Source organism: Rhineura floridana, chromosome 11 (genome assembly GCF_030035675.1).
Source record: "Rhineura floridana isolate rRhiFlo1 chromosome 11, rRhiFlo1.hap2, whole genome shotgun sequence".
Lineage (NCBI taxonomy): Eukaryota > Metazoa > Chordata > Lepidosauria > Squamata > Rhineuridae > Rhineura > Rhineura floridana.
This window is the reverse complement of record NC_084490.1, coordinates 28,582,990-28,610,304: the sequence shown is the minus strand read 5'-3', so window position 1 is coordinate 28,610,304 and position 27,315 is coordinate 28,582,990. Positions and strand designations below refer to the sequence as shown.

General features: G+C 42.8%; 1 protein-coding gene across 2 annotated transcripts; it reads right to left on the bottom strand.

Annotated features, from left to right (window-relative positions):
* Positions 1-213: 213 nt before the first annotated feature.
* On the bottom strand, positions 214-27,089 carry LOC133367157 (butyrophilin subfamily 3 member A1-like). Of its 2 annotated transcripts, XM_061591018.1 has the most exons (9): positions 26,985-27,089; positions 25,851-25,955; positions 25,060-25,164; positions 22,532-22,654; positions 13,518-13,559; positions 11,387-11,428; positions 5,876-5,917; positions 5,542-5,568; positions 214-3,316 (listed from the first exon to the last, which is right to left on the bottom strand). In XM_061591018.1, exons 2-9 carry the CDS (start codon positions 25,951-25,953, stop codon positions 2,757-2,759), a joined length of 1,044 nt encoding a protein of 347 aa, XP_061447002.1. In that variant the 5' UTR covers positions 25,954-25,955; positions 26,985-27,089; the 3' UTR covers positions 214-2,756. The 2 variants fall into 2 exon arrangements, with proteins under 2 accessions (XP_061447002.1, XP_061447003.1); XM_061591019.1 differs by lacking the exons at positions 11,387-11,428; positions 13,518-13,559.
* Positions 27,090-27,315: the final 226 nt, after the last annotated feature.

Sequence of the window (27,315 nt, the reverse complement as noted above, 5' to 3'; positions counted from 1 at the left end):
GTGGTCACAATGATGGCAGAGAAGTAAGCATTCTTTGCTGTCACACTGCCACATAGTAGGCATGATTGTGCAATCTTAGCCATGTTCAGTCAGGTTCAGACTGAAAATTTCACCACCTGTGCTCCAGCTGCTGGCTCTTTGTTGGCAGCGGTGTATCGACGTCTTGTGCCCAGCAGGATAGAGCCAGTTGAAAGGATACCCACACACAGGCCATTAATTGTTAAGAGTCTTTTACTGACAGGATTTCGTACAGGAACGGTTACAATACAGATACAAATACTTTCCTTTACTCTCCAAACACCCCCACACCTTGTAGTTTCTTTTTCAAGGCTTTATAGTCTGGGTTTGCTCTGTGCCAGCTGCAGCCTCTGCTGTGAGCTGTCCTTGAGCTGCTGCACACCTTAACCCTTTACTTGTCTTTCATTTCTGGCTTTCTGGAAAACTAGACAGATAGACTCCTCAGCAGCCTACACCTCCCACCTTTTCCATAAAGACACAGTTAATGACGTTTTATTCTTTTTGTTTCACAATTACATTCAGTACATACATACAGCTATGGCGATCTATATTTAACACATTCTAGGTACAATGTTTCACCTTCATCCTTTTCTTTGCACCTGTTTGATTCTTGGCCTTTTACTGTGCCAATCTGAAACCTTTCAGGTGGTTTACCTAGATTCGCAGCCTACACTCTTCTGTTTCATCATACACACCAAGGTGACCTACGTGCTCCACAGCGATGGCTCTATGCATCTCACCATTCCACATTGAGATGAGTCTCAACAGGAGCACCAGCCATGTCAGCCAGAAATTCTTCCACAGCATTCAGGAATCCATCAGATTCCATCAGTCTCCAAAAGGGTGGACCATCTCAATGCCCCCCCCCGCTTGCAGAGTGGAGTTGATACATTCAATCCAAACCTTACCAGGAAATGGTCTATCCATGACAACAGACTCATAGTGAGTCCGCCAATCAATGGAGTATTACCAATATACTCTGTGGCAAAGCCCAGGTCACATATGTTGGGTCATTGATTTATTGAGACAGCCACATGGTTGTCATGGAGGCCATGAGGTCCCAAGCTGTCCCATTGGAGGCAGCCTCAGTTTGGGTATCAAAATCTCCCAGCACCACTGTGAAAGGGTTCTCCAACACCACAACAATCCAAGATTACCTCTGCCAGCTTGGTTAGGGAGCTTGTAGTGCAGCGGGGTGGAAGGAACACTAACAATATTCTCATTCTGCCTCTTTGGCTCAACACCAAAAAATCCTCAAACCCAGACACAGTGTGGCTTGGTCTCCTGGTGAGGAAGATGGATTTTTATGAATGATTACAACTCCCCCTTCCCATCTCTCCAACTTGGAATGGTGCTGCTCCAAGTACCCAGGCAAACACAGCTGAGTTAGCACTGGGCCACCAAGTTCACCCACCCAGGTCTCAGTTATACACACCAAAGGTACACCCTCATCCACAATCAAATCATTGATTATAGATGATTATTTTAGGCAGACTTGGCATTTAAAACCAACACCAGAAGGCCAGGGGGTTGGCTGACTGGCATCTCCAAATTCTGAAACCCAGCAGGTAAAGCAGAGGGGACAAGAGTTTTGACGTAAGTAGCCCTCCATGCTGTATATCTTCACCCACCACCATATCTCCCCTTACCTATTATCCCAGGGAGGCAGTCTCATTCCCATCCTCCCCATTCTTGGCCAAAACACATACTGTCCCTGACCCACCCCTAGAAAATAAAGGAATACAGCCGAGACTGGAGGCAGGGAATATCAAACTAGGAGACAGTCAAACAAGAAAAACTATCAGATGAGACTCACACCTCAGCTCTCACCTGGGATAAAAACTCACCACTTCCCTCCAACTCTCACCCAGGAAGGGCATAGTTTGATGCTGGATTGTAATCTGACACCAGGGACATGAACCCACTTTCCCCAACATACCACTCCAGACCACCTCCAGCCTCTCACCCTGGAAGCGGTCTAGAGAAAGCTACAACAACCCCCCCCCGGAAAAAAACCAAAATCAACCACATATAAAACCCTACCCTACACAAATTAAAAGGGGTAAGCCCTCACATTCATCACACCCCAGAGAGGCAACCCCCTTTGGTGTCACCCATTCAGGATCACTCCCATCAGCAGTGCCACCCACTATCCCCAGCAGGCTTGGCTTATGCCCTCCCCTTCCCCAGCACAACTGCAAGGTCTGCTGGTTTGGGGAGTGCCCTGGGCAGCTGCAGCCACTGAGGCAGATGGAATACAGCATCATTGGGGCCTAATCATGATGTCAACTATCTCCCAGAAACAACAGCCTCTAACTATTTCCATCACTTCTTAATAGACTGCAAAATTCTGTCAAAATTAGTTATACAAGGTTTTAAAGAAAATAACATTGAAATATTTATTCAGTATATTTATTTATTATAAAATATATCCCACCCTATATGGGATTATCAGGATACTATACAAATAAAAACAATTAAAATACAGAGTGCAATAGGCTGTAGGGGTCACTAAACCCTTTCAGCTGGAGAGCACATTTGCAAACTAGGTAAACCGCTATGGGCATCACACACCAACTGCCACAAAGCACACTCCATCACATGTTCTATTGGGAAAAGTATACTTAGTAGGCTAAAAGATGTAAATCTGTAAGGAACAAAAACCATCCTGCTTAAACTACAGACCTGCACTTATTGATTCCCAGCCATCCAAGGGGTGTTTGTTTTTTTTTGTTTTCCTACCATAATCTCTCTTTTCCCCTTTCAAATATTGTAATCTTTAGTGGCTGTCCATCTAGCTCTGAAGTTACAAAGCCTGTAGAGAAGAAGGGATAAAACTTCCCACAACTGCATATGGTATAATATCTGTGCAATTTCCTTCTACTGTTGACATCATAAAAAGACAAGCTTTTAGCAGGTATATCTAGGAATATTCCTATTTTTGTTGGTTTTCCAGTCACTTGGAGGCAGGTCCATTTCTCTGTCCGAGCCAAGTAATCTTTCCCACCATCGAGTCCCATGACCCAGTAGCCATTCTCAGGAGACAGTGTGATTGTTCCCTTTCTAGGAGCGGATTCAGAGGCAACTCCCAAGTCCCACTTTTCTTTCTGTCCAACCTCCACTTCCCAGTAATGTTTGCCTTCAGAAAAGCCTCCTGCTGCCAGAATGAAAGCATGGGAGTCAAACCTGTCGTCACAGTCAGAAACCTTAGAAGCAAATCCTGTGTCTCTCACGCATTTCCCTTTTTCAAACACTTCCAGTCTTGGGTGAGCTGTCTTGGAGTCCAAAACTACATCAGCTGCAAAGAAAAGACATACGCTTGAGGATTGCTTTGTGTTACTCTTTAAGGACACCAATGCCTCCTTGTGGATCATCTGTAGATGCATGCCATTGTATGATGGACAATTCAAATTTGTAAGAGAATTAAAATAAGCATATTCCAAAGTCTGTGCCAATGTCCGCACCAATGTGATTCTGTTGCAGTCCTCAGCACAGTTTTCCCTATGCATTGCTCTTCGTCATTCAGTTGCAACATGGCTCATGTCCTATGCTCATTGCGTGGATGATTTTCTTCCTCTCATGATGAGAAGAAGGTTTCTTGCATTGTGGATAGCAGTCCATGTTTGAATTTGCTAAATATGTACGCAGATAAGGATGCATTCCTCTTAAATATGACTATCTTCATTGGGTTGTGCCACACACCTTTTTTAAAAATAGAACATTAACAGGACAATACTATTCATGGAACTAACTGAGTTCCATGGGGCTTACTCCCAGGTAAATGGGTATGGTGTTATAGTCTAAAAGGATGTGTTTTTGGGATAGATGAGCAAGTGCAATTTCAGAAAAAAAAGATTGGGCAGTCCATTTTGTGAAGATTCATGTACTGTGTATATTCACAATAAAGTAATAATGATAATTAAAAGAAAGTGTTAAATGCTCTAACAAAGTGAAGAATGGCCTTGCAGTCTGATACACAGCCCTACCATTGGTAACTCAACAAGATGTGGCAATAAATTTACTCCTTTTTTTGAGATCCTAGTTTTGGTGTATTATTAGGAGTGAATTGCATAGGTATAGCAGTATCTATTGACCAATTGCATTCCTGTGAGAATCAGCAGTATGGCTGTGTTCTTCCATAGAAATTTTCATATAGATAGATATGCCACACTGGTTCTGTTAGCAATTAGATCACATTAAAATGATATTACATTTCAAAAATGTAAGCTATATTGTTTATGTAGCTTTCTTGAAATTGGTTCGTGGCACAACCTTTTGTTTCCGATTGTTTTTAAATTTAGCTTGAACCTTCTATCAGTACTTGGATATTTAGTGGATCCACAAACTGTTTGTTCATGGCACAATGGATTCTTGTCACCTTCAGTTGTTACAGGGAGGACAATCTTTTCCCCATTAAATGCTTTGATGGTACTGATATCATGTTTATAATACAAAGGCCAGCAGGATTTGGCTTGCAAGGAGGCAAGCTGTTGAAGCGCTGTTGTTTATCTGATTGGTATTGCTTCAAAGCCCTGCATAGGGCTTTGCCAGGACTTCAAAGCAACCCATCACCAGGTGGCATTGTAACATCAGGTGATTGACAGGTGGGCAGCTGTGCCCACCTGTCAAATCTGGCCCACAAGGAGTAGGGAAGATAAGGGTCTGTTTCACTTGTTTTATAATATTGTTGTGAGCTGCAGCCTTGGGAGGACATTTTAGCCCTGAAAGGTATCACCATAGAAATATCAATACAAACAAATACATAAAGATCACATTTCCTCACTAAAATTAAATTTGCTATTGCAGAGAGGATGTGATACCCATTCTCACTAGTCTTTGTCAACATTAATGATATGTCTTGCAGCAGTGCATACACAATAAGAGCCATCCATTAGCAAGTTTTCACAAACAGCAAAGGAAGGGGTAAACCTGATATTTGGCCTGTAACATTTCAGACTTCTAGTGGATGCTTACATAATTGAACCACTTGCATTAGAAAAGAAAAAGTGCAAGTTATATAGAAATCTAAATATTCAAGGGAAGGAGTGGAAGAGCATTCAAGCAGCCTTTGAAACAAACCAGCCGACTAATAGTGGCAGATGTAAGGAAAGCCAAACTGTCTTACGAGCTGATTTTCTTTTTAAGAGCCACACGCTCTTTCTGTTCAGTGTTGCAGAATGCATCTCTCTGTTTTTATAAACAAAAATGAGCTTACTTTTACATTCTGCTTTTGAGGGCAAATAATTAACTCTGAGCAACAGAAAGTATTTGTTTGCCTGTTCTTACATCCTTTTGAACTGATCCAGCACTAAGAGGCAATTATAATGTAAAAATTGTGGTGCACTTTAGAGAGGTGTACTTTACAGAATCATCTGGAAAAGCTCCATGTAACAAATTAAAATGGCAGAAGGTGCACATTACTCCTCCCCATTGTTCGCCTTGCTTGTCTGCAATTTTGTTATGAAATAAAAAACCCTTCATTTATCAAACCAATGATTTTTTAAAAGTATTTGTTATTCTCACCTCTGTGGAGATGGGCATCTAATAATTCTGTGAATAAAGCAATGAACAAAGAAGTTTCATGAACAAGGATGAAAATCATAGATGAATTTCCACAACACCCAGCAATGCAGATGCAAAACTCGAAACAGTAATTTTAGGTGCAAGATTTTACACACACTGCATTGCATTGTACAAAGGAGAAAAAGAAGAGGGTGAGGCATAACTTGGTGGTTGAGGAACTTATATTTCCCCCACAAATGTGCAAAACATTGCCACCCCTGTTGGGAGGAAGGGAGGGATATAAATCAAATAATAAATAAATGAATGAATGAAATAAACATTGTACAAGACTGACCTTTTTCTATTTCTAATTGTTGTTTTTTTGCCTCTATTTGTTCTGCAAAGGAATAAAATTCAGATGAAGTACAAGTTTAAAACTAAAACCATTCATCTCAATACAATCAAGAGTTTGGAATGTATTTGTTAGACAGTCTGAGAAACCTAGAACAAGCGAAGTGGTATTTTGATTGGATCCACTGTTTAGCTGCAAGCTGAAAGATTTAGGAACGTAGGAAGCTGCCTTAGACTGAGTCAGACCATCGGTCCATCTAGTTCAATATTGTATATGCTGACTGGCAACAGCTTTCTGGGTATTCAGACAAGGAATCTCTTCCAGCCCTACCTGAAGGTGCTTGGGATTGAACTTGGGACTTTATGCATGCAAAGCAGATGTTCTGCCACTGCGCTACATCCTTTCCCTAATTTAACCTGATTTACCTTTTCTCGTTTGCTTTCCCGGGCAACCCAAATCAGGTCCTGGCAAACCTGACTATGGTCTGTCCAGTAGGCCAGGGGGTCAGCGGCCATGTCTTCCAAGGGCTCTGCTAGTTAATGTGACACTGCTGTTGTAGCATAATCCTGGCAGAGGGGTTGGCTGCTGCCTGTTAACATTGCCGCTTCCTCCAAAACCTCAGCCAGAAGCGAGCCCTGCTGTGCTGCTGCTGGGAGTGCTGTTGGTGAGATGGGTGGATCCATCTCCCTCCTCGTCCATTGGCCCTGCATCTTGATCTGTGGCATACTCACTTTCTCCACCAGAAGGCTGTGCCATTTCCTTCTGGTGTTCTCCTCACAAAGCCTATCCTTCACCTGTGGGTTGCACGGGGGGCACCATATATGCCCTCTTCTGACATAATGACTCCACCTATGCTTTCCTCCAGCCTAGTGACAGCTTCCCACACTTCTGCAGGAAGGGCCTCTTGGTCTTGGGATCCCCAGTATACAGAAATGTGATCATCTGACTTCTGAAAGGCCTGACCATTGGGATCACTTGGCTGAAGACAGCAGAGCTGGTGCTCAGGGTCTCAGTGGCCTCCAGGAAGGGCCTGTGGACCACTGCAATCTGGGCAATGGAGTCCCACTGCTGTTTGCCCAGTGGGGTCTACAGGCCAATTTCCCCCTCAATGGGGATTTCATGGAAAGCATGTTTTCGTTCCATTATATGCTCAAGCATGAAGGAGTTCAACCAGGGTTTTTCTCATCACCACCACAAGCAGAACAGACTTACCTGATTGGAAGTGAACCAGTCTGGCCAGTGGTACTGTGCTATTGGCTGCTACACAGATAAGAACATAAAAACGTAAGAAGAGCCTGCTGGATCAGGCCAGTGGCCCATCTAGTCCAGCATCCTGTTCTCACAGTGGCCAACCAGGTGCCTGGGGGAAGCCCGCAAGCAGGACCCGAGTTCAAGAACACTCTCCCCTCCTGAGGCTTCCGGCAACTGGTTTTCAGAAGCATGCTGCCTCTGACTAGGGTGGCAGAGCACAGCCATCACAGCTAGTAGCCATTGATAGCCCTGTCCTCCATGAATTTGTCTAATCTTCTTTTAAAGCCATCCAAGCTGGTGGCCATTACTGCATCTTGTGGGAGCAAATTCCATAGTTTAACTATGCGCTGAGTAAAGAAGTACTTCCTTTTGTCTGTCCTGAATCTTCCAACATTCAGCTTCTTTGAATGTCCACGAGTTCTAGTATTATGAGAGAGGGAGAAGAACTTTTCTCTATCCACTTTCTCAATGCCATGCATAATTTTATACACTTCTATCATGTCTCCTCTGACCCGCCTTTTCTCTAAACTAAAAAGCCCCAAATGCTGCAACCTTTCCTCGTAAAGGAGTCGCTCCATCCCCTTGATCATTCTGGTTGCCCTCTTCTGAACCTTTTCCAACTCTATAATATCCTTTCTGAGATGAGGCGACCAGAACTGTACACAGTATTCCAAATGCGGCCGCACCATAGATTTATACAACGGCATTATGATATCGGCTGTTTTATTTTCAATACCTTTCCTAATTATCGCTAGCATGGAATTTGCCTTTTTCACAGCTGCCGCACACTGGGCCGACATTTTCATCGTGCTGTCCACTACAACCCCGAGGTCTCTCTCCTGGTCGGTCACCACCAGTTCAGACCCCATGAGCGTATATGTGAAATTCAGATTTTTTGCTCCAATATGCATAATTTTACACTTGTTTATATTGAATTGCATTTGCCATTTTTCTGCCCATTCACTCAGTTTGGAGAGGTCTTTTTGGAGCTCTTCGCAATCCCTTTTTGTTTTAACAACCCTGAACAATTTAGTGTCATCAGCAAACTTGGCCACTTCACTGCTCACTCCTAGTTCTAGGTCATTAATGAACAAGTTGAAAAGTACAGGTCCCAATACCGATCCTTGAGGGACTCCACTTTCTACAGCCCTCCATTGGGAGAACTGTCCGTTTATTCCTACTCTCTGCTTTCTGCTTCTTAACCAATTCCTTATCCACAAGAGGACCTCTCCTCTTATTCCATGACTGCTAAGCTTCCTCAGAAGCCTTTGGTGAGGTACCTTGTCAAACGCTTTTTGAAAGTCTAAGTACACTATGTCCACTGGATCACCTCTATCTATATGCTTGTTGACACTCTCAAAGAATTCTAATAGGTTACTGAGACAGGACTTTCCCTTGCAGAAGCCATGCTGGCTCTGCTTCAGCAAGGCTTGTTCTTCTATGTGCTTAGTTAATCTAGCTTTAATAATACTTTCTACCAGTTTTCCAGGGACAGAAGTTAAGCTAACTGGCCTGTAATTTCCGGGATCCCCTCTGGATCCCTTTTTGAAGATTAGCGTTACATTTGCCACTTTCCAGTCCTCAGGCACGGAGGAGGACCCAAGGGACAAGTTACATATTTTAGTTAGCAGATCAGCAATTTCACCTTTGAGTTCTTTGAGAACTCTCGGGTGGATGCCATCCGGGCCTGGTGATTTGTCAGTTTTTATATTGTCCATTAAGCTTAGAACGTCCTCTCTCGTTACCACTATTTGTCTCCGTTCCTCAGAATCCCTTCCTGCAAATGTTAGTTCAGGTTCAGGGATCTGCCCTATATCTTCCACTGTGAAGACAGATGCAAAGAATTCATTTAGCTTCTCTGCAATCTCCTTATCGTTCTTTAGTACACCTTTGACTCCCTTATCATCCAAGGGTCCAATCGTCTCTCTAGATGGTCTCCTGCTTTGAATGTATTTATAGAATTTTTTGTTGTTGGTTTTTATGTTCTTAGCAATGTGCTCCTCAAATTCTTTTTTAGCATCCCTTATTGTCTTCTTGCATTTCTTTTGCCAGAGTTTGTGTTCTTTTTTATTTTCTTCATTCGGACAAGACTTCCATTTTTTGAAGGAAGACTTTTTGCCTCTAAGAGCTTCCTTGACTTTGCTCGTTAACCATGCTGGCATCTTCTTGGCCCTGGCGGTACCTTTTCTGATCTGCGGTATGCACTCCAGTTGAGCTTCTAATATAGTGTTTTTAAACAACTTCCAAGCATTTTCGAGTGATGTGACCCTCTGGACTTTGTTTTTCAGCTTTCTTTTTACCAATCCCCTCATTTTTGTGAGGTTTCCTCTTTTGAAGTCAAATGTGACCGTGTTGGATTTTCTTAGCAATTGGCCAGTTACATGTATGTTTAATTTAATAGCACTGTGGTAACTGCTCCCAATCGGTTCAACAACACTTACATCTCGCACCAGGTCCTGGTCCCCACTGAGGATTAAGTCCAGGGTTGCCGTCCCTCTGCTCGGTTCCATGACCAACTGGTCTAGGGAATAGTCATTTAGAATATCTAGAAACTTTGCTTCTTTGTCATGACTGGAACACATATGCAGCCAGTCTATGTCCGGGTAGTTGAAGTCACCCATTACTACCACATTTCCTAGTTTGGATGCTTCCTCAATTTCATATCTCATCTCAAGGTCTCCCTGAGCATTTTGATCAGGGGGACGATAGATCGTTCCCAGTATTAAGTCCCTCCTGGGGCATGGTATCACCACCCACAACGATTCTGTGGAGGAGACTGCCTCTTTTGGGGTTTCGAGCTTGCTGGATTCAATGCCTTCTTTCACGTATAGAGCGACTCCGCCACCAATACGTCCTTCCTTGTTCTTCCGATATAGTTTATATCCAGGGATAACCGTATCCCACTGGTTTTCTCCATTCCACCAGGTCTCCGTTATGCTCACTATATCAATGCTCTCCTCTAAGACCAAGCACTCCAGTTCTCCCATCTTGGTTCGCAGGCTCCTAGCATTAGCGTACAGGCACTTGTAAGCAGTGTCTCTCTTCAAGTGTCTTTGGCACTTGTGGTTAGGCCTGTGGTAATTTTGCTCTTCTGAATTTATATCCTGTGCCCCTGCTCTCACAATGCCTACTTCTAGGCCTACCCCTTTTAAAATTTCATCATTTCTTTGGTTTTTATCCCAGGGGGGAGGTTTATTCCAAACCGGACCTTTCTCAGCTCCTGTCGGGTTTCCCCCCTCAGTCAGTTTAAAAGCTGCTCTGCCACCTTTTTAATTTTAAGTGCCAGCAGTCTGGTTCCATTCTGGTTCAAGTGGAGCCCGTCCCTTTTGTACAGGCCCGGCTTGTCCCAAAATGTTCCCCAGTGCCTAACAAATCCAAACCCTTCCACCCGACACCATCGTCTCATCCACGCATTGAGACTGCGAAGCTGGGCCTGTCTGGCTGGTCCTGCGCATGGAGCAGGTAGCATTTCAGAGAAAGCCACCTTGGAGGTCCTGGCTTTCAGCATCCTACCTAGCAACCTAAATTTTGCTTCCAGGACCTCACGGCTGCATTTCCCCATGTCGTTGGTGCCAACGTGCACCACACATATAAAGATGCCACATTTTATGTGCTGTGTGTAATGTGTGCTGCTGCACTGACTCTCTGTATGTGTGTGTACAATGCTGGATGTACATACATAAGACATACACAAGACACACACACACACGGCAAGAGAAAACTGAACACATAGCTATACAAAACCTACAAAAGTAGGTCGAAATTAGGGTATGTGGGGGACACTGCCTTAATAACTAAGATGGACAAAACAGAGGGGTTTTATTGTTTTTTACTATAAGGAAGGATAGGAATAATTGTTTGGGAAAGGATTGGATATACAGTGCCTTGCAAAAGTAATCCGATCCCTGACCAATACTCCATATTCTCACCTCTATGGAGATGGCCATCTAATAATTCTGTGAATAAAGCAATGAACAAAGGAGTTTCATGAACAAAGATGAAATCCATAGATGAATTTCCACAACACCCAGCAATGCAGATGCAAAACTCGAAACAGTAATTTTAGGTGCAAGATTTTACACACACTGCATTGCATTGTACGAAGAAGAAAAAGAAGAGGGTGAGGCATAACTTGGTGGTTGAGGAACTTATATTTCCCCCACAAATGTGCAAAACATTGCCACCCCTGTTGGGAGGAAGGGAGGGATATAAATCAAATAATAAATAAATGAATGAATGAAATAAACATTGTACAAGACTGACCTTTTTCTATTTCTAATTGTTGTTTTTTTGCCTCTATTTGTTCTGCAAAGGAATAAAATTCAGATGAAGTACAAGTTTAAAACTAAAACCATTCATCTCAATACAATCAAGAGTTTGGAATGTATTTGTTTGACAGTCTGAGAAACCTAGAACAAGCGAAGTGGTATTTTGATTGGATCCACTGTTTAGCTGCAAGCTGAAAGATTTAGGAACGTAGGAAGCTGCCTTAGACTGAGTCAGACCATCGGTCCATCTAGTTCAATATTGTATATGCTGACTGGCAACAGCTTTCTGGGTATTCAGACAAGGAATCTCTTCCAGCCCTACCTGAAGGTGCTTGGGATTGAACTTGGGACATTATGCATGCAAAGCAGATGTTCTGCCACTGCGCTACATCCTTTCCCTAATTTAACCTGATTTACCTTTTCTCGTTTGCTTTCCCGGGCAACCCAAATCAGGTCCTGGCAAACCTGACTATGGTCTGTCCAGTAGGCCAGGGGGTCAGCGGCCATGTCTTCCAAGGGCTCTGCTAGTTAATGTGACACTGCTGTTGTAGCATAATCCAGGCAGAGGGGTTGGCTGCTGCCTGTTAACATTGCCGCTTCCTCCAAAACCTCAGCCAGAAGCGAGCCCTGCTGTGCTGCTGCTGGGAGTGCTGTTGGTGAGATGGGTGGATCCATCTCCCTCCTCGTCCACTGGCCCTGCATCTTGATCTGTGGCATACTCACTTTCTCCACCAGAAGGCTGTGCCATTTCCTTCTGGTGTTCTCCTCACAAAGCCTATCCTTCACCTGTGGCTTGCAAATGGGGGGCACCATATATTTATTTATTTATTTTATTTTATTTTATTTTATTTTATTTATTAGTCACCCATCTGGCTGGAAACCCAGCCACTCTGAGCGACGTACAAAATTAAAGCATATAAACATCAAACATAAAAGTATATAAACATCAAAAACAAACAATAAAACTAAACAACAAAGTAGAAGCTATCCCCCAACCCACACAGCCCAATATATGCCCTCTTCTGACATAATGACTCGACCTATGCTATCCCCCAGCCTAGTGACAGCTTCCCACACTTCTGCAGGAAGGGCCTCTTGGTCTTGGGATCCCCAGTATACAGAAATGAGATCATCTGATTTCTGAAAGGCCTGACCATTGGGATCACTTGGCTGAAGACAGCAGAGCTGGTGCTCAGGGTCTCAGTGGCCTCCAGGAAGGGCCTGTGGACCACTGCAATCTGGGCAATGGTGTCCCACTGCTGTTTGCCCAGTGGGCTCTGCAGGCCAATTTCCCTCTCAATGGGGATTTCATGGAAAGCATGTTTTCGTTCCACTATATGCTCAAGCATGAAGGAGTTCAACCAGGGTTTTTCTCATCACCACCACAAGCAGAACAGACTTACCTGATTGGAAGTGAATCAGTCTGGCCAGTGGTACTGTGCTATTGGGTGCTACACAGATGCCACATTTTATGTGCTGTGTGTAATGTGTGCTGCTGCACTGACTCTCTGTATGTGTGTGTACAATGCTGGATGTACATACACAAGACATACACAAGGCACACACACACACGGCAAGAGAAAACTGAACACATAGCTATACAAAACCTACAAAAGTAGGTCGAAATTAGGGTATGTGGGGGACACTGCCTTAATAACTAAGATGGACAAAACAGAGGGGTTTTATTGTTTTTTACTATAAGGAAGGATAGGAATAATTGTTTGAGAAAGGATTGGATATACAGTGCCTTGCAAAAGTAATCCGATCCCTGACCAATACTCCATATTCTCACCTCTATGGAGATGGGCATCTAATAATTCTGTGAATAAAGCAATGAACAAAGAAGTTTCATGAACAAAGATGAAATCCATAGATGAATTTCCACAACACCCAGCAATGCAGTTGCAAAACTCGAAACAGTAATTTTAGGTGCAAGATTTTACACACACTGCATTGCATTGTACAAAGGAGAAACAGAAGAGGGTGAGGCATAACTTGGTGGTTGAGGAACTTATATTTCCCCCACAAATGTGCAAAACATTGCCACCCCTGTTGGGAGGAAGGGAGGGATATAAATCAAATAATAAATAAATGAATGAATGAAATAAACATTGTACAAGACTGACCTTTTTCTATTTCTAATTGTTGTTTTTTTGCCTCTATTTGTTCTGCAAAGGAATAAAATTCAGATGAAGTACAAGTTTAAAACTAAAACCATTCATCTCAATACAATCAAGAGTTTGGAATGTATTTGTTTGACAGTCTGAGAAACCTAGAACAAGCGAAGTGGTATTTTGATTGGATCCACTGTTTAGCTGCAAGCTGAAAGATTTAGGAACGTAGGAAGCTGCCTTAGACTGAGTCAGACCATCGGTCCATCTAGTTCAATATTGTATATGCTGACTGGCAACAGCTTTCTGGGTATTCAGACAAGGAATCTCTTCCAGCCCTACCTGAAGGTGCTTGGGATTGAACTTGGGACTTTATGCATGCAAAGCAGATGTTCTGCCACTGCGCTACATCCTTTCCCTAATTTAACCTGATTTACCTTTTCTCGTTTGCTTTCCCGGGCAACCCAAATCAGGTCCTGGCAAACCTGACTATGGTCTGTCCAGTAGGCCAGGGGGTCAGCGGCCATGTCTTCCAAGGGCTCTGCTAGTTAATGTGACACTGCTGTTGTAGCATAATCCAGGCAGAGGGGTTGGCTGCTGCCTGTTAACATTGCCGCTTCCTCCAAAACCTCAGCCAGAAGCGAGCCCTGCTGTGCTGCTGCTGGGAGTGCTGTTGGTGAGATGGGTGGATCCATCTCCCTCCTCGTCCACTGGCCCTGCATCTTGATCTGTGGCATACTCACTTTCTCCACCAGAAGGCTGTGCCATTTCCTTCTGGTGTTCTCCTCACAAAGCCTATCCTTCACCTGTGGCTTGCAAATGGGGGGCACCATATATTTATTTATTTTATTTATTAGTCACCCATCTGGCTGGAAACCCAGCCACTCTGAGCGACGTACAAAATTAAAGCATATAAACATCAAACATAAAAGTATATAAACATCAAAAACAAACAATAAAACTAAACAACAAAGTAGAAGCTATCCCCCAACCCACACAGCCCAATATATGCCCTCTTCTGACATAATGACTCGACCTATGCTATCCCCCAGCCTAGTGACAGCTTCCCACACTTCTGCAGGAAGGGCCTCTTGGTCTTGGGATCCCCAGTATACAGAAATGTGATCATCTGATTTCTGAAAGGCCTGACCATTGGGATCACTTGGCTGAAGACAGCAGAGCTGGTGCTCAGGGTCTCAGTGGCCTCCAGGAAGGGCCTGTGGACCACTGCAATCTGGGCAATGGAGTCTCACTGCTGTTTGCCCAGTGGGCTCTGCAGGCCAATTTCCCTCTCAATGGGGATTTCATGGAAAGCATGTTTTCGTTCCACTATATGCTCAAGCATGAAGGAGTTCACACAGGGCCTTCTCTCAGTCTCACCAATGAAAACAGCTAGGTTGGTGGGGACTAGAGAGAGGGCATTTTAAGTGGCGGCCCCCACTCTCTGGGACTCCCTCCCGTTTGATCTTCGCCATGTCCCTTCCCTGAATACATTCCGCCGAGCCTTAAAAACTTGGCTCTTTGGACAGGCCTTTGGGATCTCCGGGGTGGGCTAATCTTTTCTGTGATTGTTTATTGTTTTTGTGGAAATTGTTTATTGATTGCCCTACATAATTTATGCCTGCATCATTGTTGACTGCATTGTATTTTGTTTTGTAATCATAGTGTGTTTTATTGAATTTTAATGTGTACGTCGCCTAGAGTGGCTTCGGCCAGATAGGCGACACAAAAATTAAATTATTATTATTATTATTATTATTATTATTATTATTATTATTATTATTATTTTTCTCATCACCACCACGAGCAGAACAGACTTACCTGATTGGAAGCGAACCAGTCTGGCCAGTGGTACTGTGCTATTGGCTGCTACACAGATGCCACATTTTATGTGCTGTGTGTAATGTGTGCTGCTGCACTGACTCTCTGTATGTGTGTGTACAATGCTGGATGTACATACACAAGACATACACAAGACACACACACACACGGCAAGAGAAAACTGAACACATAGCTATACAAAACCTACAAAAGTAGGCTGAAATTAGGGTATGTGGGGGACACTGCCTTAATAACTAAGATGGACAAAACAGAGGGGTTTTTTGTTTTTTACTATAAGGAAGGATAGGAATAATTAGGGTTGCCAGGTTCAGGGCCTGGGACTGATCGTGTATCTTCAGGAAAAGAGAAAGTCAGCCAAGTGCAGGTGTTCTTGCAACTCTGCAATGGGAAAAACCACAAGATGGAATTCTCCCTTCCCCCTGCACAGCTTTTAAAGATACAGAAGACCTCTTGGAAGCTGGGCTTGGCAACCAAGAGGTCTTCTGTATCTTTAAAAGTTGTGCAGGGGGAAGGGAGAATTCTACCTTGTGGTTTTTCCCATTACAGGGTTGCAAGAACACCTGCACTTGGCTGACTTTCTCTTCTCCTAAAGATACAGGATTAGTCTCAGGCCCTGAACCTGGCAACCCTAGGAATAAGTGTTTGGGAAAGGATTGGATATACAGAGCCTTGCAAAAGTAATCCAATCCCCGATCAGTGCTCTCATATTACTGAATTACAAACGGTACATTGTAATTTTGTTCTGCATGATATTTTATTTTGAAACACTGAAACCCAAATTCAATTATTGTAGGGTGACATTGGTTTTGGGAAATGTTTTTAAGAAACATAAAAAAACTGAAACGTTGCTTGCATAAGTATTCAACCCCTGTGCTGTGGAAGCTCCAAGTCTATACAGATGACAGAAATTGCCCTATTGAGGACACAATTACCTTACCATTGACCTCCATCTGTGAACCATTAAAGTTCCTGTCACATGGTCAGGATAAAACCCCCACTGTTGAAGGATCATTGGTCAGGCTGTGGATCTGAAGGAATATGAAGACCAAGGAGCATTCTACAGAAGTGAGAGATCATGTAATACAAATGCATAGATTAGGAAAAGGGTACAAATATCCAAATGTTTGGATATCCCAGTGAGCACAGTTGGATCAATAATCAGGAAGTGAAAGCTGCATCATACCACCCAGTCACTGCCAAGAAAAGGCTGTCCCTCAAAACTCAGCGCTCAAACAAGAAGACGACTTATGAGAGAAGCCACAGAGAGGCCAACAATCACTTTGAAGGAGCTACAGAATTCAGTGGCTGGGAGTGATCGTGTACCAATCAACCATATCAAGAGCTCTGCATAATACTGGCCTGTATGGGAGGGTGGCAAGAAAGAAGCCATCATTCAAAAGTACCATCTGAAAGCATGTCTGGAGTTTGCCAGAAAGCATGGGAGTGCCCCAGCTGCGATGTGGGAAAAGGTTTGTCAGAAGGGAGAAAGATAGAGCTTTTTGGCCAAAACTCAAACCTAACACTGCCCATGTGTTAAAACACACCATCCCTACAGTGAAGTATGGTGGTGGCAGCATCATGCTGTGGGGATGCTTCTCATCAGCAGGGACTGGGCATCTTGTTAAAATTGAAGGAAGAATAGATGGAGCAAAATACAAGGAAATACTGCATGACGACCTGATTCAGTCCACTAAAAAACTGAAGCTTGGGAGGAAATTCACTTTTCAGCAGGACAATGATCCCAAGCATGAGGCCAAAGCAACATTGGAGTGGCTCAAGAACAAAAAGGTAAATGTCCTACAATGGCCCAGTCACAGTTCTGGTTTCAATTCCACTGAGAATCTGTGGCACTATTTGAAAATTGAGGTCCACAAGCGATGTCCAACCAACCTGAATGACCTCGCACGAAACTGCCAAGAAGAATGGGCCAAAATCCCTCCAACACTATGTACAAAGACAAGATCATAAACTTCCGTCGGGACCTTGACTCCAATATTGTAACAGTTGAATCTAATGAGGTGTCCAGAACACAGTCTTGTCCTGTTTTATTGGATGAGTTTCAGTTGGTACAGCTCGAGGATGTGGACAAGGTGCTTGGACAGATACGGGCGACTACTTCCGCTCTGGACCCTTGCCCCTCGTGGCTAATAAAAGCTAGCAGAAATGGAACGGCCGGCTGGGCCAAGGAGGTAATTAATGCCTCGTTACGAGAGGGAGTGGTCCCACCTTGCCTGAAACAGGCGGTAGTGCGACCGCTCCTAAAAATGTCCTCCTTGGACCCTGATAACTTTAACAACTATAGGCCGGTAGCAAATGTTCCATTTCTGGGCAAGGTTCTAGAGCGCGTGGTCGCTCGCCAACTCCAGGCCCTCTTGGATGAAACTGATTATCTGGATCCATTTCAATCCGGCTTTCGGCCGGGGTTTGGTACAGAAACAGCCTTGGTCGCCCTGTATGATGACCTCTGTCGGGAGAAAGACAGAGGGAGTGTAACTCTGTTGGTTCTCCTTGATCTCTCAGAGGCTTTTGATACCATCGACCATGGTATCCTTCTGGGGCGATGCGCGGAGTTAGGAGTTGGAGGCACTGCTTGGTGGTGGCTGTGCTCCTATCTTGAGAATCGTCTCCAGAAGGTGATGCTTGGGGAACACTACTCGAGTCCCTGGGTGCTCCAGTATGGGGTCCCGCAGGGCTCAGTTCTGTCCCCCATGCTTTTTAATATCTATATGAAGCCGCTGGGTGAGGTCATCAGGAGTTATGGAGTGCGTTTCCAGCAATATGCTGATGATACGCAGCTCTATTTCTCCTTTCCATCTTCTTCAGGTGAGGCTGTTGCTGTACTGAACTGCTGCCTGGCCACGATAATGGACTGGATGAGAGCAAACAAACTGAAACTCAATCCTGACAAGACTGAGATGCTGTTAGTTGGGGGGCCCTCTGCTCAGATGGTTGATGTCAGACCTGTCCTAGATGGGGTTACACTCCCCCTAAAGGAACAGGTCCGTAGTTTGGGGATCTTATTAGATCCGCTTCTGTCACTTGAGGCCCAGGTAGCCTCGGTGGCACGAAATGCGTTCTACCAGCTTCGGCTGGTAGCCCAACTACGACCCTATCTGGACAGGGAGAACCTAGCCTCAGTTATTCACGCTCTGGTAACCTCTAGATTGGATTACTGTAATGCTCTCTATGTAGGGTTACCTTTGAAAACGATTCGGAAACTTCAGCTAGTGCAGAATGCTGCGGCCAGAGTTCTTACTGGGACGAAGAAATTCGACCACATAACACCTATTCTGGCCCAACTGCACTGGCTTCCAATATGTTTCCAGGCTAGATTCAAAGTGTTGGTCCTTACCTATAAAGCCCTTAACAGCACTGGACCGCAATATCTGATGGAACGCCTCTCCCGCTATGTTCCTACCCGTTCACTCAGCTCGACGTCTAAGGCCCTTCTCCGGGTCCCAACCCATACAGAGGCCCGGAGAACAGTAACAAGATCTAGGGCCTTTTCGGTGGTGGCCCCCGAATTATGGAATGCCCTCCCAGATGAGATACGCCTGGCGCCTTCTCTGTCATCTTTTCGGCGCCAGGTAAAAACCCACCTCTTCACCCAGGCATTTTAAAGTATTTAAGCTTTTAATCTTATTTTTTTTAGTTTTCTTTCACTTTGTTTATATAATGTTTATATTGTCTGTGCAATACACTCTTGCTGTATTTTAAATATTGTGGTTTTATCATGTTGTACACCGCCCTGGGAGCTGCTAGCTATAGGGCGGTTTAGAAATGCAACTAAATAAATAAATAAATAATAATACAAAGCTGGTACATACCTACCCCAGAAGACTTAAAGCTGTTATTGCAGCGAATGGTGGCTCTACCAAATATTAATGTGTGGAAGTTGAATACTTATGCAAGCAACATGTTTCAGTGTTTTATGTTTCTTACAAACATTTCCAAACATAAAACCAATGTCACCTTACAATATCAGTGTTTCAAAATAAAATATAGGGAACGAAATTACAATATACCATTTGTAATTCAGTAATTTGAGAGCATTGGTCAGAGGTCTAATTACTTTTGCAAGGCACTTTAAGTCATGGTACTGGTGATGGTAAAAAGCATCAAGCAAGACAAGCTGAATAATGTAACTAACCCCTAATAAAAATTAGAAACTACTAGAAGGAAAGGCTGGGCAAGGTAATGGTACTATAAAGTCTCTCTCTCTCTCACACACACACACGAAAACTGACCACACAGCTATGCAAGACCTACAAAACTAGGTTTTGTGACAAAATTAAGGGTGACATTGCTTAAATAAATAAAATAAGACAAATACAAAATCGGTTTTTAAAAAATATTATATAGAAGGATAGGAAACTATTGGAAAACAGATATATATGGCTGGGTACTGGGTGCTGGACTCAGGGCTGGTCCCAGACATGCCGGGGCCCATGGGCACCAGCTTGTCCTGGGCCCTGGCACGCATGTGCGCACACACACATACACATGTGCTCGTGCCCAGGGCCAGCCCCAGACACGTGGGAGCCCTTAGGCAAAAGCCTGCCCTAGGCCCCAGAGCTCCCTTCTGCGACTTGCGCACAGCAAGAGCTTGGGGGTTCCACCATTCCCTTCCTTAACTTGTCTTGTTCTGCGGTTGCGCACGCAGTGGTGCCCTTAAGAAAAATGGCAGCTGAGGTTTCTCTAAAGAGCTGAAGCCTCTGCTGCCATCTTGGTTCATGGCAGGGATGCGAGCGCACAGCTTAAGGTGACAGAAATACATAAGGTTTTCATATAAATAAAAAGTTTCAAAATAAAACTATACATAGCATGAAAATGACACTAGCTAGATTTTACAGGACTTTCTTTTTTCTGTCTTTAATTGCTCTGCAAAGGAGTTTTTCACATATTGAGTTTGAAAATGAAACTATATACAGATTGTTGAGCCCCACACCCTCAAACCTTTCCCTTCAACAGGATTTTAACTTGTGTCACAAGAAATTCCCACATCCATACTGCTATCCTAAAGCCCTGCAAGGGGTCAGTATGACTATGCTTCTCCCAGATGATTTTTCAGTTTCCTACATTGCTGGACCTTGCTTTGGTAATGAACCCTGACGTACACAAGGACACAATCTTCCCTTTCAGGAAGGATGTATGCCTTGTGATATGCCTGACTCTCCCAAAGCATATTTAGAGCAGCAAAAACGATTCTCCTTTCCATCTGAAAGCATTGTGGAAGAGCTGGGTTCAGAAAATATGAGCCGTATATCCTCAAGCCTGGCCTCAGAGCCAGTGTTGGGTAGTGGTTAAAGTATTGGACTACAGGGTTCAAATCCCCATATACCATGAAGCTCACTGGGTTACCTTGGGCCAGTCACTGCCTCTCAGCCTCATGAAAACCCTATTCATAGGGTCACCATAAGTCAGAATCGACTTGAAGGCAGTACATTTACATTTTATCCTCAAACCTAATTCCCCTACATGTTGCTTCAGCATGACATACCCTATGGCATCAGTAGTCACTACTTGGAGTTCAGAACTGTGATCTTATGTCACCTTTACAGCTAAGGGGGAAAAAAGAACTGACTTCCGAGAACTGATTCACAAATTATTTGATTATTTAACCCTTGAGTATTCTCAGCTGACATAAAAATAGGAATGTACAAAGTTAACAACGTCCATTCCAATTCATGAATTCATCATAACCAGAGCTGATTCTGTTCTGCTGAAGTTCGGTTTCCATCAAATACATTATTTGGCCTGCTGTCCCCTATGGTGGAATTTTACATTTTTTGCCATAATTATTGTTGCTGTTATGTGATTTCACACCATTTATTTCAGTGTATTAATTCCTCATATTTCCTGCCTTCATTGTTGCTATAATTTATCTTTCTAATCAGCTCAGTATTACAAAGCATTCTTGAGACTACAAAGCATTCTCACGGCTACGTAGCCTCTCTCTCAGACATAAACAAATAATTTGTGTTACCCGTTCAAAGCAAATGAGGCAGCTATTGTTGTTGTTATGTGCTTTCAAGTTGATTTTGACTTATGGCAACCCTATGAATCAGCGACCTCCAATATCCAATCTGTTATAAAACACCCTGTTCAGATCTTGTAAGTTCAGCTCTGTGGCTTCCTTTATGGAATCAATCCATCTCTTGTTTGGTCTTTCTCTTTTGCTACTCCCGTTTTGGCCAGCATTATTGTCTTTTCTGGTGAATCATATCTTCTCAATATGTGTCCAAAGTATGATAACCTCAGTTTCATCATTTTAGCTTCTAGTGTGAGTTCTGGTTTAATTTGTTCTAACACCCAGTTTGTCTTTTTTGTAGTCCATGGTATCCGCAAAGCTCTCCTCCAACACCACATTTCAAATGAGTTGATTTTTCCCTTATCCACTTTTTTCACTGTCCAGCTTTCACATCCATGCATAGAGATCGGGAGTACTGTGGTCTGAATGATCCTGACTTTAGTGTTCAGTGATACATCTTTACATTTGAGGACCTTTTCTAGTTCTGTCATAGCTGCCCTCTCCAGTCCTAGCCTTTTTCTAATTTCTTGACTATTGTCTCAATTTTGGTTAATGACTGTGCCAAGGTATTGATAATTCTTGACAAGTTTATTGTCATTGTCAACTTTAAAGATACATAAATCTTCTGTTGTCATTACTTTAGTCAGCAGATGGCCTATCAATGTGTCATCTCCCCACAGGGTTCTAAAACTCTATTGAGCTTCATCGTAACAGTATTAGTCAATGTTAAACAAAGCAAAATGTCAACAAATAAAACGATACAGCCACAAGCAACTGGTATTGTAATGTTTGTTCAATTGTTTGTAATGGTCACTGCATTAATAAAAATATTTGATCAATACATGCATTATGGGTTGTATTCCATGAAGCCCTACTTGGAGTAGATGCATTGAAGTTAGTGAATATAACTTAGTCATGTCCATTAAGTTCAGTGGGTCTACTCTAAGACTAGCACTGAATAACACCCCCCTGTATGTATAAATGTCAATTTAAATAACTATATGGTGTGTAGGTGCACATATAAACACACACAGACAATATACAATAAATTTGTCACATAATAAATTCCTACATCCATGCACACAATTATTAGAACTCCTCACCGGTGTAATAGATTAACTGGGCTTTTAACATGCCAATAAAATATTTAAAGTACCTATAAACTGGAAAGGCCACATAATGTAACTGTATACAAAACATCGAATGCTCACTATGGATCCCACAAGGCTCATGCTTTTCCTTTTTTCAGAGCACTTCAGCTGGGAATCTTCCTGCTTGTCTGTGAAAGGAAAAGGAAACTTAAATGCATGCTTGAAGTTTTAAAAGATAACACCTGTCCTAATTCTACTTACTGAGGCCATTAGTAAGATGAATGGACTTTATAATGAGACAGACTTTATAAGTACATTAAATTAATAAAGCCACTGCAGAATCAAATTATTACTCATGGTTCCTTCCCATGCCTTGTATTATTACACAGCCACAACATCCTTAAACAGCAAGGGTTTTTTTCCTGTTAGTGGATAGAAACTTACCTGGAATCAATGGGCTGCATCCAACTATGTTTTACTCAGAGTAAACCCATTGAAATTAATAGATCTATGTTAGTCATGTTCATTGATTTCACAAGGTCTAATCTGAGCAGAACTAACATTGAATACAACACATTTTCTCAAAAATATTCTTAAGGGTGAAATGGGCTCTAAAGCTAACTTTGTTAGGGTGACTATAGGACATGGGAGCTGACTAGAGCTGATAGGAGTTGTATTCCAACAACATCAGGGGGGCACAACATTGAATACCTGGTATTAGAGGACCAGGAAATGACATTTATAATCAATGGGTCCCACAAGCAACTTCAGCAGAGCAACAAGTGCTAGCTGGCACTTTGACTGTGTTCTCTCCTCCCTATATAGGCCCCCAAGTTGTTCACATGTGGCATGCCCACACATGCCAACCAGCAAATGTGAGCATGCCACATGTGAACAACTTGGGGGCCTATATAGGGGAGAGAGAACACGGTCAAATAGCCCACTTCCAGCTCACCCACACCCTGTAGGACACACATCTTCTACGCTTCTCTGACTTCCAGGCCTAGCTGGTTGAACATTTCCATGGGGAGAGAGCAGGGCAAGAAATTGTCTCTACCTCATATACAGTCTCAGTAACAAGTCAAGAGGAATGCACACATGTGCATGTGTAAGCCTTCAGTCAGCTGGGACACAGATTTCCCATCACTCAGTTATTCAACCACTGATGACTCACAGATGCATATATGAATAGTCTTGTTGAAAAGCATTGTGTCTTAGATGACATTGATGAAACATATGCCTATGATCTGTGGCGACTCATTCACACATATAAGCCAGCACTTTCGGCACTGCATATAAGATAAGGACTGATAGGTGGGCAGAGAAATCCAAAGCCCCATTTGGCAGCAGTGGAGTAGACTGGTAGATCCACCACCTCATCCAAAGATCTTCTATTTCCAGGGTGGAAGGGGAGCATTTTTTCCTACATCTTCTCCAGGCCAGTGCAACGGAGAGCCCGTAATTGGTCCCTTTCCGGAAAATGGACTGGCTTCGGATCCAATAGATGCACCACCCACCCTGCTCTGGCTCCCACCCCATAACACCCCATTTTGGGAGAACCACTGGCAGTAACTTCCAAATCACCAGTGCTTCCAGCAGGTGTGGTAGAGCAATCAGTGGTGATGGAGTCCCCCTGCTAGTGGATCCTCAGCTGAATACCTCAGCTGAATCTTAATCCCCTCCAGAACATGCAGGGGTTAGAATTGGACTCTTACACTCGGAATCTGTTTGAAAAGCTTCTACAATGACCTTGAATCAATAGAATGCTCCATATATCCCTGTATATACAGCCAGAAGTAACAAAGAATGCCTGATCCAGACAGCGACAGTGTTCCCTTTCCTTTTTCACTTAGTTCCCTATAGACAGCCCCTGAAGAATCCATTTGTCACGGCAAGGGGTATATGGAAGACTGAGTCCCCAATGAAGAAAATAAGCACTGAAAATGTAAGACATTTTTAGAATGGAACTGAGAATCCATATTTTTGAGCTCATAGCATTTAATTAACCATATCCTCTAATGTATAATACAATCATCTACAATCATTGATTTCTTTTGGAAATCAGGATCATAATTTCTTTAAACTGATAGAAGGGAATGAGTGACATAAATTTATATTTTCTACCTAAGGGATTAACTTTGGTTTACTATGGCAAGCATATATTTAAAGTAGAGTTGTGAAGTCAAAGTCAAAGTATCTTTATTACGGTCAAAGACCAGCCAAAAAGTAGAGTTGTGTGCAAATGGCCACTTGAAATTCTTAATCTTATTTGTGGGTGGGCAATTAGAGGGAAGTATTTTTCAAAAAAATTCCAGGAAGAGGAGAAATTCTCCAACAGTTTCTCAGGGATTACTAGTGGCAGTAGCACAAGTTCTTTTTTCTTTCCAAAGGCCTATCTGCTGCTTGCCACCATTTTGTCTAGCATTGTGGGGAAAAGTGGTGGGTGTCACACAAAAAGTGACAGAAAATATTTGTTGAAAATTCTGGAAGGTTGCCTTTTTCTAGAGTTGGTTGAGAAAGGAAGATACCTGATCCCACCCCACCCCCAAAAAGGTCTTCTGAGAAATTTTGGCTCAGCTCTAATCTAATTTACCTTTAGATTTGGAAGCCCACATAGTGCGTCCAAGATCTAGACAGTTTTCCACGTTCAGCTTCACAATATCAGGAATCCAAGAAGAAACATATGAGAAAGCCATGCCTGAAAGACAGAAATGAAAAAGAATGAGACAGGTCTGCACTAAATCTTCACGGTTTTTGTTTGGGTTTTTCTGTATCACAGCGTGCCCTTCCAAGTAGGTCTACCAACTTGTCACATAATGTGAATTGTGAAAACTTGGAATTGTGGTTAGCCAGTTTGAATACGTGTAAGTGGTGTTTCCAGGTGGCATTTCAAGAATTTTAACTACAACTGATTTCAGTGGGAGAGATTTACAAAGGAATCCTGAGTCATGGAAACTGGTTTAATTTATACCAGTTTAAGATAAACTTTGGTTTACTATGGCAAGCATATATTTAAAATAGAGTTGTGTGCAAATGGCCTCTTGAAATTCTTAATCTTATTTGTGGGTGGGCAATTAGAGGGAAGTATTTTTCAAAAAAATTCCAGGAAGAGGAGAAATTCTCCAGCAGTTTCTCAGGGATTACTAGTGGCAGTAGCACAAGTTCTTTTTTCTTTCCAAAGGCCTATCTGCTGCTTGCCACCATTTTGTCTAGCATTGTGGGGAAAAGTGGTGGGTGTCACACAAAAAGTGACAGAAAATATTTGTTGAAAATTCTGGAAGGTTGCCTTTTTCTAGAGTTGGTTGAGAAAGGAAGATACCTGATCCCACCCCACCCCCAAAAAGGCCTTCTGAGAAATTTTGGCTCAGCTCTAATCTAATTTACCTTTAGATTTGGAAGCCCACATAGTGCGTCCAAGATCTAGACAGTTTTCCACGTTCAGCTTCACAATATCAGGAATCCAAGAAGAAACATATGAGAAAGCCATGCCTGAAAGACAGAAATGAAAAAGAATGAGACAGGTCTACACTAAATCTTCACGGTTTTTGTTTGGGTTTTTCTGTATCACAGTGTGCCCTTCCAAGTAGGTCTACCAACTTGTCACATAATGTGAATTGTGAAAACTTGGAATTGTGGTTAGCCAGTTTGAATACGTGTAAGTGGTGTTTCCAGGTGGCATTTCAAGAATTTTAACTACAACTGATTTCAGTGGGAGAGATTTACAAAGGAATCCTGAGTCATGGAAACTGGTGTAATTTATACCAGTTTCAGATAAGCTGGCATAAACTACATCCAAACTACATCCAAACCTTCTTTAGAGTGGGGCTACTGCTGGCTGAATCGGCCCAAGCCTGGCAGAGGGAAAACAAGCCTGTAAAAAGGAGTTTGACTTACACCAGTGTAAGTTCAGCCAGGTTTCCAGGTCACATGACTAAGCTGAATGGAGTTAGGATCCATCTTAAGGCCCTCCCCCCCGGCAGTCCTGCCCTGCCAGTCCCCTGGAACAGCCACTTTTCAGGGTTTCTACCAGCATAAGTTCCACTGGTTTTAGCTCAGCCAGCATAAGCCAAGCCAGAGTAGCTCTGGCTGAGTCAGGATGAGGGAGTTATACCAGCATAGCCCAGATGAGTCAGGAACCAGCCCGCTGAGCCTGAGATCGTCCAGATCCTCACTTGCTCATCCCAGTGGATGAAAATAGAAATAGATTTTGTGAAGGAGGTTCATTAGCTGATCATAATATATTTTATGTTCTTTACATAAGCAGCTGCTCTATGTATTTTATGCTAAAAGCATCCCTTTGGGATTTCCAGGAACTACCAAGAGATATACAATTTGACCAATAATACAATATAGACATCAGTAATTATGAATTTTACTCTTAATGTATTTTTATTTATTTAAATCATGTTTATGATGCTGTTTTAGGCAAAGCCCACCAAATATGGCTCACAACAGAATAAAATCAAATAGTTAAAATAATAACAAAGATGTAATCACTAAAATATTTAAAAAACATACCTTTTCCTGAGGTTTAGAAAGAACCACGATGGTGTTGAAAATGATCAGTCCCTGACAGGTGAAACTAATGTATTAAAGTGAGATTTCGCAGTTTTGTAGGAAACAATAAATCACACAAGATTATGAACTTTGACCAGGCAAAAAAAAGAATGTTAAGGATGATATGTTATATATTAACCACCCAGAGAAAAGTCACCTGATTTATTAGAAGTTAGATACAGATAACTTTAGTCATCTTGATGACATCATAAAAAGCTTAAGCAACCAGTCAGGAGGAGCTATCACATGAAACCCCAATCCAGAGACATACACCTTTCAAAAATCATAATGA